This window comes from Chaetodon trifascialis, chromosome 4, assembly GCF_039877785.1.
Source record: "Chaetodon trifascialis isolate fChaTrf1 chromosome 4, fChaTrf1.hap1, whole genome shotgun sequence".
NCBI classification, from domain to species: Eukaryota; Metazoa; Chordata; class Actinopteri; order Chaetodontiformes; family Chaetodontidae; genus Chaetodon; species Chaetodon trifascialis.
Window position 1 is genome coordinate 14251883 of NC_092059.1, and position 16542 is coordinate 14268424.

The 16542-nt window shown below is 40.9% G+C and overlaps 1 protein-coding gene across 1 annotated transcript; it reads left to right on the forward strand.

Annotated features, from left to right (window-relative positions):
• Positions 1-321: 321 nt before the first annotated feature.
• Positions 322-3551, forward strand: ptger3 (prostaglandin E receptor 3 (subtype EP3)). Its single transcript, XM_070961170.1, has 2 exons — positions 322-1244; positions 2108-3551. The coding sequence occupies exons 1-2, from the start codon at positions 393-395 to the stop codon at positions 2432-2434; spliced, it is 1179 nt and encodes a 392-aa protein (XP_070817271.1). The 5' UTR covers positions 322-392; the 3' UTR covers positions 2435-3551.
• Positions 3552-16542: the final 12991 nt, after the last annotated feature.

Sequence of the window (16542 nt, forward strand, 5' to 3'; positions counted from 1 at the left end):
CATTACACTGTTAACCATATCAGTATACTCTAGCTCCGCTTCCAGAGGCTTCAGGACAGTGCCGCTTCACCAAGATGTGAGTCCGAAGCAGGTGCGTCTCAAGTGCCGTAGCCACTTGTAAACAGACAGTTAATGAACTAAGATCACCATAACAAAGACATTCTACAAGGTCTACTAAAATCGGGTTTATGATTTAGTGAGTGTATGTAAAACCATATGCAGCCTCAGCTGCTTCCTCTGGGCGCCTTTCTAGGTAATCCCGCCTCCAGCGCGTAAAGGACCCGACGCGCTTTTACGCACGGCATTCAGTTTGAGCAATTTGGAGCGCGAGAGGATGCCGGCCACACACCCATGGGTTTTCACCTGCATATTGACTTTACCTTTCCGAAAGGATGACTAAGGACGCTTGTGATTATCTAGAGGTCGTGCAAACCACCATTGGAGAGATGCTGGGAGCCAACGTCTCCAAGTCATTGCGCGAAGGCAATGTCACCAAGAACTCCAGTTGTGGATCTGTATCAGTTGGTTTCCCTATAACCATGATGATCACTGGCATGGTGGGCAACACATTAGCTCTTATCCTCGTGTATGTCTCTTACAGAAAGAAGGAGAATAAAAGGAAAAAGTCGTTCTTGCTTTGCATTGGATCGCTGGCGCTGACTGACCTGTTTGGGCAGCTTTTGACGAGTCCAATAGTCATATCAGTCTACCGAGCGGATCTGAAATGGGACCGTATTGACTCATCTGGCAATTTGTGCCCTTTTTTCGGTGTGTGCATGACAACTTTTGGCCTGTGCGCTCTCTTCTTGGCCAGTGCCATGGCAATTGAAAGGGCTATGGCGATAACAAATCCCCATTGGTACTCCAATAACATGAAGACAAGTGTGACAAAGCAGACTTTGGCTGTCATATGGTGTCTTGTGTTGCTCTTCGCGCTGCTGCCCATCGCAGGGGTCGGGAAATACACACGCCAGTGGCCGGGCACTTGGTGCTTTATCAGCACGGGGGACAGAGAAGTCCCGGGCAATATGTTTTTCGCCATCACTTTCGCGGTACTTGGGATTTTCTCTCTGCTTGTTACTCTTTCCTGCAATGTGGTGACGATCCGGGGCTTAATTATCCGATGTAAAACGAAGTCTGGCACGTCTCAGTCTTCAAAACAGTGGGAACGGCTCACCACGGAGACCGTCATTCAGCTGTTAGGGATTATGTGCGTCCTTCTTATATGCTGGTCTCCTCTGCTGGTATGTTTTCTGTTTTTTGTTTGTTTTTGTTTTTTTGTTTACAACATATAGTCCTTATGAGCGGATGTAAGTAAGGATGTGATGCAATGATGCAAGATAGTTTTTTCTCACAATGAAAGCCCTTGTACTAATGTGATTATGTGGCCTGTGTCATAATTGAGACCCTTAAAAGCGTTTTACTGTCAGCTGCCTGTCACAAACAGCTGCAGATCCTTGTGTCTCTGCTTCATCTCTTGTTGCCAGGACAGCAAAAGCAAGCAAGAGTACACACTTGGTTTTCCCAATCACTCATTCAGTCACTCACCCCACCCCCCAAACACACACACACACACACACACACACACACACACACACACACACACACACACACACACACACACACACACACACACACACACACACACACACACAAATCCATACTTGCAAGTCACATAAATGCTGTCATGTATGATTCCTTTGAAATGCTGCTGCCAGTTTCCATTAAGGAGCAATCTACTTAGCCAGGTCCTGTTTGGGGGGTCTGCTCAGTGTGCTATGAGGTCATGCATTGTCAGTCACATATATAATAGTCCCAGTGGGGATATTAATAGAAGCCACAGCACTGATGGCAGAGAGTGAGAAGCTAGAGTGTGAACATTATGTTTTTCTCCTAGTAGTTTGATACTGTTGCATCTCAGGACTGTCTTGGCATTAGTGTTATATTAGATATTAAATACAAAACTATGGTCTCCCACCCAAAAGTGTTTATATAATATAAAATAGATCTCATTGTCCTCATTCTTTCAGTAAATGTATTATACCTTGTTTCATAATGCAGACCTCTGACATGTCTCTATTGGGCCTGCGGCTGACTTCCTCCTCAGGTCCTGATGCTGAGGATGATCTCCTCCCAGGTTTCCTCCCATGAGTGCAATTCAACAGCAGTGATCTCCAGTCACACCGCTGGCCGGGACGTCCATTTAGACTGTAACTTTTTTCTGACGGCTATCCGCTTGGCATCCCTCAACCAGATCCTGGACCCGTGGGTCTATCTGCTCCTCAGAGAGATCCTCCTGCGCAAGGTCTGCATCGTGGCTAACGCAGTGTCCAACTGCTCCACAGAGGATCGCATGCAGACCCAGACGGCATTGGATGCTCTTAACAAGCAGAACCAAGAAAGAAACAGCCTCCATAAACCACAAAGCGGCTAGGTCGAGCTTTGACAGGAATTGCAGTCTTGTGACTCTGAAGCCGGGACAGATTGGATGGATGTGAAAATGGACACGCTATTGTTGTGAGAAACATGGGGATGAAATTTTTCTCAATGTCCTCCTCAAGGGGATATTGTGCAAAGAGAGACAAGAGTAGTCTCTGTTGCACTGTTAATGAGAACCAGCCGAGTGTGCTCTGGGTGCATTTGTTTGGCTGAAAACACATTCACCGAAGCAGCATGTGGATGCATGACCATGTCATCTCCTGCATTTGGCTGCCAGGAACTCTCTCATTGCTAGTTTTCAGTTTAAAAAGAACATCTCTAGGCCCAGGAGTATGGGTGACTCGAACCTGACTTGAACTGAGTCATTGCTTTCAACAACTTGAAGCCATAATCCAACTAAAAGGCAAATGGTTTTGCTGAATGTCTGTAAGTGAAGTGAGAAGCTGTAAATTGCTTATACTGAGCTGTAAATATCTCCGTCACATCTTACATGAAATGTAATAACTTTGTTTAACGATGGGTCGTCATTCAGAAGAAAAATGCGAATCCTAAACTGGAGCCAGTTGTTGATTGTAACGTTATTTATTAGTGTTTATTGGATATCAGTTGTTGTAAATTTTAGAATATGCTGTATGTGGTCTTCCTTGGCTGGCAGCCAGGACCATGAAATGTGAAGTTAGTTTGCTGACACTTTTGTGCAGTAATTTTCTCTCTAGTTTCCTTCACAGCCACTCTTATGAACGTGAAAGCATGTTCGAGGAGGACCGTAGATTTGTGGTGGCGGGGTGGTCTGATACTATAGTTACAGGGCCGCATCCATCACTGTAAAAGTGCCCTTGAGCGATCCCTGCCTATTTCACTGGATTAAAACTGTTCTTCTTCTTTAAGTACACAGTGAGTAATGATACGTGTACCTAATTTCAACAGCCAGATCTTTTGGGAGGAAAAAAAAAGGTAATTGCTTTTGATCACTTACATCAATGCAAGCAGAGAGAGGGGTGGTCTTTGGATGTAAGGCTGATGAAACAGTAATGAAAAAAGTTACATCCACACTGTCTCAAACACAGACTCCATAGAATTTAAAAGATTAAAAAGCTTTTTTGGCATACTTGAAGCTTCTTGTGCAACTGTCACTGTGTACGTCAGCAGTGTCAGGTGGTCACATTCATGCATTTCTACAGGGTGGTTTCAAGATGTTTTTAGCTACATGAATTCATGCTTTTTGTTCTGCGGTGATTGCCTTGATCATGTTGAATGTGTCCTTCAACATTCCATTATTATTCTTCCTATTAGCCAAATTGCGACGCTACCTCTAAACTCAAGTGAATGTCAATGTACGGTGCAATGTCACAGGGGTCTCAGATGAAGAGTGAGAGTGCTTTCCAGTGAGATGGTTTGATGCTGTCTACGTCGTCATGTATGGCACCATCTCATTGAATGTACACACTGTAAATGTATTTGAAGAGGTCCTGCATTGTGGTCAAGCACATCTCAAGGATGGACACATTTGCTGTCATGGTAACCTTCAGGGTGTGGGACAATTTGTCACACCAACAACACAAATCTGCCTTCTCAGCACATCAGCCAACAAGATTAGATTTACACTCTGCCTTGTCTGGTCTCGCCTTTGCCTTTCAAGTGTGAGAATACATACAAGCTCAGTGATAATGATTTAGGAAATTGTTATCTGAAAAACCCGTGTGAAAGATGGACATTTATGTTTCCACGTAACATGATTGTGAAGCCAGTCTGCCCTTCTGTCCCACTAAATGACTAACCTTGTTTAGTGAGTGAAAACAATGTACAAGGATCCAAAGCATGTTCAGGAGTGTGTTGCACAGAAAGCAGCACCTTTGCATTATTCCAGATCCTTCTGGGCCTCATTGCCAGCTAGGAATGTGCAGCAAAGTTTACATACAGTACCTCACTTGTGAACATGTGTTCCTCAACAAGAAATCAATTTCAATAATGTCTAAGTGCTATAACACTGACATGAGGAGCGTTCATCTTAATGAATGCTGCAGTAATTGAGCTTGTGGCTCTGCATTATGAGCTCTTATTCAAAGCATATGTTCACCTTGTGCAGCAGTTAATATATACCTCAGAAGCAGCATCTGGGGTTTTATCCATGCATTTAAAGCAATGATTGCATTTATGCTCAAGCTGCAGCAGGATATGGGTTTTTTTAAGATTGACTCAATAAGCTTCCACTTGAATCTGACTCATGTAATTAACTCAGTTTTCTATCCAGGAGACTTGGAAGCTTCCTGCTCTTCAGTTAAGTGAAGTAATTACACAGTGGAGTATCACCTTAAAGCTAACTGGCCCTATATGTGGTTGTGAATGTTCCAGGATCTTACATCCCACCCAGCCCAAACAGTAGATATGAAAGTGTCAGAATAATAATCCATTCTTTGTAAACAGAAAACACAATATTACACACACATTTCAATGTGTCCGGACTTAGTAAAAGGCTCCAAAATGATTACAGGAAATGCTGTCGGTGAAACATGAATGTTCATCAGAACCAGGGGAGCTATGAAAACATCTGCACGTACTAGTTTATTGATCAATATAATCTTTAAAGGCAATGAGAGTTCATGGTTGGTTTCATTAGGAGGGAGGTGTCAGAATCCATTTTGCTCTCTGCTGTTGCATGTTAATCTCAACATTACCCATGAGCCTCTTTCAGAAATGACACCATGAATTCAAGCTCCGACTGTCGAGACTCTCGCGTTCGGTTTGCCCACGTGTTGGAGAGGTGTTCATGCCTGTAAGAAACAAGCCATTTCAGCAGGCAGTAACAAACGAGAGTCCAGCAGTGGCATCGAAGGAAGTGTACAGTTACATAATGATTGAAACAGGCTTTATGAGGTCCGGAGAATCCGGCGTTGCCAGCTGGCTCCATTTCTTTCACTCAAGTCACTAATGCATGGAAGTGATTTACTGATTGCCTCATGAGCTGAGGAGTGACTTGATCTTTGAGATTTCAAGACAAAAAGGGATTGTTTCTGAAGAATGTTTGATCGTTTTGATATTTTGCGCAGTTTTTAAATGTGCATATATCATCCACTGGTTCTCCACACTGTAAAAACAAGTGTTTATTCCACATAGCTGTTGAAAAAGTCTGAATTTTTTCCAACGCCCTTGGAAATCCTACAGTCCAATGCTTTTGTATTCAAACCTTTAATTTAAGATGCGTTCGAAAAAATGTTGTGGCATTATAATCATTATGAGTGTCTCTATCAACCGAAAGCTGGACAGAAACACATTGAATTTCTGGAAACTTCTGCTGTTGGATTTGCTCACTCACAGAGAGCAGAAAACATGGGCAGTTTTTTGCAGAGAGCAGTGTCCTTTCTAGAGAGAACTGGAAGCAATCTTTTCTGATCTTGTATGCCTGTGGTATCAAGAAATCACAGAGTGGCCCACATGTTGTGTGCCATGCGCAGTTCACTGATAAAGGTGCGGGTCGATCCTTTGCTGTCATTTTTGCAGCAAAGTCCAGCTTCAATATTGTGAAACTCTAGTCATAAGTTTTGTTTGTAAAAACCATTTTCAAAATTGAAATCAATTAAAAGACAAACTAATCATTCAGGGAAGAACCACCCTGGCAGGTGCAACGAGAAAACGTCTCTCCATTCTATTTTAAGAGCGCAAGATGGGGTCATGTGCAGACGGTACAATGGAAACAGGTTTTACCCACCAGCCAAGGCTCCACTGATGAATGTAAATAAATACCACATGTCTATCAGATGTCCATTTCCTTATCATTTGTTCACATTATGCCTGTTAAACAAGAACTCTGTACAACTCTGAGACACGATTCTCAGATGAGGGCTATCTGCATTGTTCCACACGGCTGCAGTTTCTTTGTCAGAGCTCTTGTTCCTGTCACACTGTGTTCAGGTGAGGAATGCTGTAAATTTTGCAGCCTTTTGTTATTTTTCCTTTTGACATGTCTGTCATAGATAAGCTTACGTAACCTGAGGTGAAAAGCAAAATATCTACCTACCCATGAAAGTGTCCTTTTGGTACTTTATGTCTTTGTCTCTTACTTGGCTTCTATCAGTTCAACATGCAATGCACTTTTGATTCATTTTGTTGCAGTGTTCTCGGTGTACGTAGTGGTGTAACGTTGTGATTCTATTAAAGGACACGAACATATTTTTTTAATATGTGTTGTGCTTTTGTGGCTGCCGAAGCATGTTTTCTAATTGAATATTTATACATCTTCGCTATCATGCTAATTAATCACTGATGCAGTCTGTGTACACTGATTTACAAGTAGTGTGCCTCCTGAATGAACTCTGGTGAGGCTGAGTCAAGCCTTTGAAAAACTGTGAAACGCTGAAACACTCCTCAGTGAATTGTGAAATAAATGCTTTAATTTCTATTTTCATAATCCCTCTTATGTAACAAATCCTCAAAACTGAAGAAGAATCACAGGCATCCTTCAACAAAAGCCATTTTATGTCCTGAATGTAGAGTTCTAAATATTATTTTTCACCCTGGAAAGTCTTGTTTTCTGTGCTGGAACTGGCTGACATATGAGATTGGCAGTTAAACTGAGAATGATGTGGGGGTTTTTTCCAGTGGTAAATGTTTTAAACATTGTGATTGTACTTAAATGCAGCAGGCCATTTCAAAGCATGTGTGGGTGTCTACTGTTTGTTGACCTTGTGCAATGTGTTTCCTGTGGGCCAATAAAAGGACATATGTGCTACTAATCCTGAACACGTCCTTGCATACAAAGATCTTGTTAAGCGATGTGATGCATTTACTCTACTAGTAAGGTCATTTGCTTAGCTGTAACTGACTTTTTTGCAGATACACATGAGTAAGGCTGAAATTTATAGCTACTGCCTACCTCAGAAGAACATCTCTCTGCATCAATACAACAGTCTATTGTTAAAGCAATAGACGCCTAAAGGGGCATCAGCATCCAAGAGGCATCAGCATCTGTAGTTTTGCATAAGAGCAAAAACAAAACTTTAAATGATTGCATCATACTTTCCAAAAACACAACAAAAGAATCATACTTTTATGGGTGTTAAGATATACAAACTGTTCTAATATGTAGGGACTGAAGTGTTGAAGATTTACCAAACATTAGGTCTACTTTCCCACACTGCATTAATGTAATTAAAATCAATATCCCATTTATTTGAATTTGTTCATAACCCCAAAAGAGGTCTTTTGATAATCAGACAGAGCCCAGCAAGTTTCCAAAGTTCTCAATAAAATCAGCACTAAATAGGATTTTAAAAAAGAAGTTCTAACTGTATTTTGCTGTCAGTAACCTTGGCAGCCAGCTGTGGAGGAGTCAGCGATGAGAGAGTTTTAATGGTACCTGGTCATGAGAGGATATTTTCCAAGCCAAACACTAACTACAACTACAGTCAGGTAACCCTTAAGCAAGGCATATGAAGCCCCAACTGCTCAAATGTTTAATCTGCTCTGTAGCACACAGCACTTTTAGGTGTGGATGTATCAAAAAGAGCCTAAAGTGCTCACTGGATATACTCTCAATAAATAAAAGTTAAAATATCTTTCTATTACCTTGTAGATGACAGCTGTGAGCAATTTTGGGGCTTTAATTCAATTAGTCATAAATTGTGTAAATCACCTGGCTCAGTCTTTGGGCGCTGCCCACTATGTAGTCATTTTATTGCTGAGTAAGGACACTGTCTGCGCCTGATAAATTCTAGTGGGCCCAATATAGGCTTTATCGTCCCATTATTCATCTCTGCTAAGCTCAACAGACTGAGGATGTATATTTTCGATGAGGAGAGCACAGAGAGAAGCACTTGTGGGTCATGACATTGGGCTAGGTCGGTGCGTTTCTACTTGTGGATACTGTGTGTGTTCAAAGGTTTAAGACCAGCTGTTCTCAGCAAGAGGGCCATCTTGTGAATGGACTGCATTTATATAGTAATAGTCATATGCTCAGTAATTTACATAAACGTGCGGAGTGTCAATGACCAGCTATGTCTGAACATAACCATGGCAACAACAACACATTAGCAGGTCGAAACAAACGTGCTTTGCCACTTTCAGAGACACAGTGACTCAAAATGCATTGGTTTTTCAAATAAAAAAGGCGATGTGGGAACTACACGCTCCAAAGCACGAGGTGAGGAAATATGACCCTGAAAACATCACATTCTGATTTATAATGGCAGGCATGAGATGAGCTGAAAGGACAGTGTGTTTGTGGTGAAATCCTGTCACATTCCAGATTATGTCCCCTTTTGTTTCCGTGTTATGTTATTTCTCCTTTATTTGGGAAGGTGGTCCTCTGAAACAATCAGAAGTGGGGTCTTCAGCTACAACAGAACCACTGTTCTAGACATAAAAGCAAGTATCCACATTTACACATGACACCACCACATGGATCTTATTTAGTTTGAGAGGGTGAACTGGATGCAGTTTTAAATGTAAATTTTAAATTTACCACCTATTGTTCTAAAAGAAGGTTATTTCACTAAATTCAGAGCCAAAACATCTCGACTTGAGGTTCTAGAAGTTTCACCTCTCATCCAAGACAATACCAGCAGCTACATTCAGGCCAATGAGGATGAAGACATAGTTCATGTTTTGTTGGTTCACTGGAGTTGAGTCTGTAAACTCTCACTCTTAAGCACTCACACAACCGCATCATCAGTGTTATTCTCACCAAGAGGGTCACTGATTTAACATCATATCATTGAAAAGATGACTCACATGTCCCTCTTACTTTTTCTATTGTTTGGACTGTGATCTTGAAGGATGTTTTGTGACCACTGCTGCTATTCTTTCTTTAGTGCTCTTCCTCCACAGACCATTATGCTAAGAGAGATAAATGTCTGTTTACTCTAATGACATAATTGCTTCACCAGGGCCTCTCACAGGGGAACAGAGGCACGACTTTAACTGAATTAATCAGGTTGGTGATGGATGCTTCTACTTTAGCTCACGTTTGTTTTTAAGCTATACTTTGAATGCTTACTCAAGGTCTTTGTTCACAGACCACGTGCTGAGGGAATAAGACAAGACAATGCTGCTGTGCTTTGTGAGAGGACTAAGTGTCCGCAGGCTAGCTAAACAACCAGGATGAGTCAAAAGGTCACCTGCTGGCTTCAAAGAGGATCAGAGCGCTGTGGAAAAGGTTTGGCTGTACATCTTCAGGCAATTCATCCGTTATGGCTCCAAACGTAGTATATGGTGTTAGTACATGCATGGAGATGCTCTCATTGAATGACAATGAGGATGAAATGGAAAAAATATGCAAAGCTTGCTCACTCATCATATGTGAATGGAGATGTGATTTTCAGTGGGACGCAGATACACAAAAGTGTCCAAATATGACATGTCAACAGGTGCTGGCGATTTTTAACAAATTCAAATTACCTCAACACTGTCATGATTTGACATATAGGCTGCTTCATTAATATTCAGATTGTTTTTCTCTCAATCCTTCACCTGATTTATGTTTGCTGTTAACTTGGGGAGAATTGTTGTGGTCAGACCCCCATCAGTTTCTGCCCTGCAGTCTGTCACTGTCGCTCTCTGCTGCTCAAACACAAACTCATGAAGCCATAACTCCATTCCACACCTGCTCAGCAATTCCAGTCCAATCAATGTTCGATATTCATTTGGATCTTGTGTTTTGCAGTCAAGCCTGTATCCTAAAAAAGATGTAAGTAATCTCACTCTTGATACATATAGCTTTAAAGATATTGAATGGTAATCAATATTGATAACACACACTCCTTTTCAGGAAGTAGACTGATGAGGAGAATGAGTTTAGCAACTGTTGTGAAGCTTTTAGTAACTCTATAGTATTAGAGAGGAGAATTATATCGTTTTCAATACAAGGATTTCTCTGTGTTGTACTCAGAGTACATGGCAAGAATCAGCTGTGGTGATTGAACTCGCTGCTGCAGCATCTGAGATTGTTGCCTCAGGCTGATATTGATTATACAATAGCACATTATATATGACTTTATCCTTTATTTATCCTTTTCTTACACTGTTGTGGAGGTTTTGTCTGATGCAGACTCACAGAGATACTGCTTATTTACTGCACAGCTATCGATTTTGTCTCTGACATAATCAGAAACAAAACCCTGCACATAAGGAACAAAAGGTGAAAATACTATAAAAACAAAATGTGGTTGGCAGCAGAACTAGCAGATTGTTTTGCCAGGCTACTAAAAAATGTGATGCATTTTCAAAATCTGAGTGGAAAAACAGGCGGCATGAGTCTTTTCATCTAAATCATCTCTTTTAATATTTTGTCAGTTGAACAGTTTGACTGATTGAATTTCATATTGTATATCTTTTTGTATTTGTACTCATGGCCGCAATATAAACTCTGTTCTCTGAAATGAACACCATACAAAGTAATTAGAGTTTCAGTAGAGTAATGTGCCTGAGTGCCAGCAATACAAAGAAGATGCTGTTGTTATCACAGTTTATTTTGAATGGAAAGCCATGGAACGGAAACGCATTTTTGATCAGATGGATAAAAAAGAAGTCGATTTTCAAGACGGGAAACATTAAATGATAACTAGGGATACACTTCCTCTGTGGAAAGAGTAAGGCGTGTGTGTGTGTGTGTGTGTGTGTGTGTGTGTGTGTGTGTGTGTGTGTGTGTGTGTGTGTGTGTGTGGTAACAGGGCACCTTGCAAGGTTATGCTCCAAAGGCTCTGTTTGTCTTTTTTATTAGATTGTCTATAAAGCTTTTTTTATGACCTTGTGTCATTTAACATGATAACAGCAACACCAAACAAAGCTGGAATGAAGATACGACTGAGAAGGGATTGTGTTAACCCTCTCAATGTTATTTGGTATCTGATATAATTAACGTAAAATAAACATTCTCGCTCTGCTCCTCTCAGGAAACACAACAGATGGACATTGAATGCTCGGCACTGATTCATTTCCATTGTAACGCTGACACTCGTTGATGTTGATAACTCCACCTGGCAAAGTGAAATTGTCGGTGAAGTTAAATGAAATCTGAAAGTATGTCTGTATGACGGTCTCAGCAGATATGAGAGTTAATAATGTAAGGTAATCTGGTACAGAATGGCTGCGTTATGTTTTAGCTTTTATTCATCTTGGTTTTTCTCAGCAACCTTCTGCTTCACATTTATTCAGTTGCATGCATTCCTCCTTTCATTCTGCAAGCTGCCCAGTAAAAACAGGCTTTATTGCTGAGAGCTGAGCCACTGTATAATGAAACAGCAGGGGATTTAGCAGAGGCAAGATTTTTGTTCCCTCTTCAAAAGCTCTCCGTCATATTTTTTTAATTACTTTTTGAATTATTTTGGTAAAAACAAATGTAGGGAAGAAGAGAATTGTAAAATAAATCAATTCAAAATAAAATAATACTTATGTTGGCATTCTCGGTAGCTCAGGACTGTTGACTGATGGGGTCTGATGGTGATGAGGAGGTGGAGCAGTTTGCATACCAGCAGCATGAGAGAACTAAGACAGAGAGAGAGAGTCATATTTGAAAGGACAGCAGCGAGATGATAGGCTAACGGTAAAGGTGTGCCGCTGTACCATTGGAAAGACCAGCTGATGAGAACAGCTGATATCTCAATTGACAGCCACTGACAATGACAGCAAAGAAATTAGGAGTGAGCATGCGTGAGAAGTGTGAATGCAGGATGGTTTGAGAAATATGATGCAGACCTAAGCATGCAGAAGAATAGTCTAAAGCTAGAGCTTTGCAACAATAATTCATCCTCTGGGAGACATAAATGTTCGTATCAAATTGTGATCTACCTGCCAGTCGATGTGGAGACATAACACAGATTAAACAGAAACTTTGACCCACTGGTGGCGCTAGAGGCCAAACCAGGGGATTACCAAATCCAGTATGATTCATCCTCCAGGGATCACAAATGTCTCTACAAAATTTCAAGGCAATCCATCCAGTTGTTGAAATCTTTCAGTGTGGACCGGCTGACATGCTGCAAATGTAATCGATATGCCAATGCATAATTCTGACAAGGGAAATTAATGTTCCTGTGCACGCAAGTACTGAAGAAGAAGTGGTGTTTTGTGTTGCTGACTCCACAACCACTGTATATTAATGACCAAGCCTTCAATAATCCATCACTTCTACTTGACTGATGCTCGGACTTAACACTGTTTGTGGTCAATAGCCCTTCCTGAACTACATTTGCATGTTCATGATGGAGCATTTCCTGAATGAGTATAAAAACAAATGAATGCAATATGTTCAAGGACGTAACCTGTAAAAGTTGAAGTTGGTCTCAGCCCAGTGAATGCTGCCTTTTACACATGGGGAAACCTTATTTAGTAGCAGAAAGAATGGAAACATCGTAAAACATTGTGGTAATAGCTCCCTGTTGACCATTACACAAAAATGCAGTAAAAGAAAGCAACATAATAGACTAATAATGAATTTTACTACTACCATATTCTTTATATTCTCCAGGGCAGCACCGCAATAAAGACAGTAATGCAACTGTAAGACAAACATCAGTCAGTGCTACATTGCAGCTTCAACTATTTTCTTTGGATGAGATTATTTTGCAGTCTTTCGCCTCCAGCTCTGCTCTTACAACAAAAATACTCAACATTTCCTCTTTTTTCAATCTGCTGGATGTTTAAATTGGCTGCCCAAAAGTCATAAGAATTTGATGTTTTTCCCTGCAGTTGGGTGCCCTGATGTGCCTCGTGAATGGCTTTGGAAACGATGAGCTTCACATCCTCCACTCGGCTTGGCGCTGCCAGAGCACTAACGGGCCAAATATAGCCACATACATCTTTATAACAGCACAGTGCCCTGCTCTCTGCTTGTCTGCTGCCCTGCCCCGACCATACTGGAGCTTCAGTTTGTTTATTTCTGACTGCGGGACAAGCATGTAGATGAAATTATCCTTTGAAGGTGGTGGCTGCCGCAGCAGCTCGGTGGGATGTACTGACATTTTGTCTCTAATTAAGCACGTTCTGACAAACAGGAAATTATGATGAAATGAAATGAACACTGAGTATTTCCATTTTATGCAACTTCATACCTCGACACCTCAGAACCAAATATTGCACTTTTTACTCCATTCTATTTGTCTGACAGCTTTTGTTACTTGTTACTTTTCAGATCAGATTTCACACCCTTCCTGTCCAATGAAAACCATGTGTATCCAGTCTGGTGATTTTGAATTTGAAACTGAACTGAAATGTGGAAATGTGGCTCTCACTGGACAGTGAGGCTACAAGCATGTGACGATTTTATAGAATATGATGCATTGCTGCAGATTAAACTACCCAACAGTACATGAAGTTGTTGAAATTAGCACAACTTTGAACAACACGCAGTAAAACACAATATACAGTATACGTTATGCTCTAGTGATATTAATCCAGAAGCACCATTTATAATAGTAACTTTACTGACTCCCTTACTTTCGATCCTTTGAGTTAATTTTGCTGATGATTCTGAGACACTTTTCTCAAATATGCATTTGAATGCTGGGTTTTTACTTGTACAGGGGCATTTTCAGTGTGGGGTATTTTTTTAGAACAATAGAGATGCATAAAAAGTAGGAACCAAATGTACCTCGCTACACCAGTTGCTGACAGTAGACTAACCTGCTTCTGGAAGTCAGTTCTGACCGTAATGAATTTAGCAATGTTTTATTGAGTGAAACAGCGCCCCCTGGATTCCAAAGTCAGAGAGCCTAAAATATCAGTTAGTCAGCAGACGCCAGGTCAACGTTAGCATCCCTTAATTAGTAACTTCATATGAAACTGGGGAATGGTCAGGACTCTGGAAAAAACTGTGAAAGAAAGCCAACATACTGTGGTTTCGCACAAATGGATGGGCAGCCTCAACATAAAGGTTAGCAGCCATGTTATACAAAGAAACAACCAGCAGAATTAGCAAGATTTCCAGGGTTGCTAATGATGTCAGATCTCGTGCTTTTGTTCGCCAGTTAGCTAGTTGTTAACCGGTAAGCCAGCAGCGATGGAGGGAGGACTCCTGGACTTTTGGTGGAAAACAACTTCACAGAATAGTTGACTGTACCCTGGCAGAAACAGAGGGGATTGGACGCTTGGACAAACTTTCGTCGCCCTCTGTGGTGGAAGACCTCGGGTCCACTGGGGAACTGTGACATGATAATTGACCTGTCGCCTCCATGACAGGTGATGATCTTCCTCAGATGTGCTAGGTGAGTGTAACACACCTCCTCCTGCCTCTCTGCTCTCAGTGGCTTTTCTGGCGACAAATGGTCCGCTGTGGTTGTCTGTAGACTGCATATGCTGTGCAGTTGTGGTAATTTTGCTGGTTGAGACTAAAATGTAATATATCCTCATTGGCCTGAATGTAGCTGCTGGTATTACATTATGGTCACAGCTGCTAAGATTTGCTGCATGCTCTCTGGTCACCTACTCCACTGCGTGTGGTTGCTTTGTTTTTCCTCTTAACTTGTATTGCAAAACAGTTAATTGCTTTAATAGGAAGCTTAATAATGCATGGGATATTGTAGTGCCCCATAGTGTGAAGTGGTGTGTAACTCATGTGTTTGATACATGCATTTAATGTCCCCTTTTAGATGTAATCTGCAAATGAGTGTTGTGCAGTTTGTCATACTGTACTACTGGTCTGTACCTCTAACTGGGTAAGGTTTTAAAACTAGAGTGAAGTGTAAGTTATGTGTCTTAATGATACATGCATAATACACAAAATGCCTAAATATCACGCTGCAGCTGGGAAGAATGAAATGCATACTTAAAATCTGAAAGTGTCGATACATGTCTCACTTTACGGTTTTATAGCTGGCCTTTCTCCCTTAGCCTCCTCTCATCAACTTCCACTCTAACTACATTACAACAACCACAATTACTACAACAGAGTGACATGAAACTACTTAGTACACAGTGCAAAAGACAAAAAAAGCAATGCACCGGCAGTTTCACATTGCTTAGACCCTGACAAATAGTGGAGATCAATTTTCTGTGATGGCAGTGCTCTTGAAAAGCAATTCATTAAAATCACGTCTTTATTTCGCTGAATGCGTCTCTGCGCTCACATAATTTTATAGCGATCTCCCTATGAAGTTAGGAGATTTCTTGAGAGCAGTGGTAATTCTGTTGCCTGAGGGTGGCACTTTAGCAAGAAGCCCTTAGTTTCTGAAGCTGAAAGGCTTCATCTTCTGTGGAGCATTAATATAAAAGAATACAGCAAATTTGCCCTTTATTGTTCTCTTTTATTTCACTGTGTAACAGTGGATATTTTAGCTTGATGGTGGCACTGTAGAGAATTTCACTTCAAAATCATTAGTATTTATATATAATTTCAGGGCCATGTCAAAATTTGTGGAAATCTGGGCAGTAGTTTTTGCTGGGGACCTAAGTGTTGGGCAAACACTGACACGCTGACATCACCACAAATCAGCAGACGACTGAGGTTGTGGTTAAGTATTCTTCAAATATCAATCTTCAAGGACGTGGCATTGAAGAAGTATTAATACAGCAGAGACAGTCGATTGAGGCTAACAGATGAACTGGTCTGTGTGTTTTCATTTTGAAATGGCCTATTGACTTTCTTTTTCCCCAGTTGTGATAGTTCACTTTGCTTTACATAATGTATTGACCACCCTGTATCTATAATTAAGATTTCTTCAAGATGTAATAGGTTCACCAATATTACTAATAAGGTTTTACCAGAGGAAAACATAATTTCTGAAACCACTCAAAGTTAATGAGTTTAGTAGTAAATCACATTTTCTCAGCACCAAATGCATTTCTGTTCTTTGTATATGTGTCTGAAGATGAAAATGTGACAGCAGGAGGTTTGTTGTTCTCCTGAAAGCAAAACTAACTGCCAGAAAAATGAAGCTAATATCCTTGAAACCCTGCAGCAGTATTTCAGGTCAGGCAATAAAGTGGGAAGTAGAAGAAACTAAACTAGAGGAGTTTAATCAAGTTGAAGCAGATTTTTTCCACAGTGATCATTACCTGTTTATATTGTACAGCAATTAGGTGAAATTGTTTGTAACATGGTGACAATTTTCTTTATCACCAGGCTGATGATTACACAAAGGACTCGCTTGTAAGAGGGAAGATGGTTGTGTCAAA

What these genes read in the sequence shown, in the direction of transcription:
- ptger3 (XM_070961170.1), top strand. Translation starts at nt 393, where the DNA reads ATGACTAAGGACGCTTGTGATTATCTAGAGGTCGTGCAAACCACCATT. An exon ending in TATGCTGGTCTCCTCTGCTG is followed by an intron (nt 1,245 to 2,107) that starts GTATGTTTTCTG and finishes CTTCCTCCTCAG; the next exon opens with GTCCTGATGCTGAGGATGAT.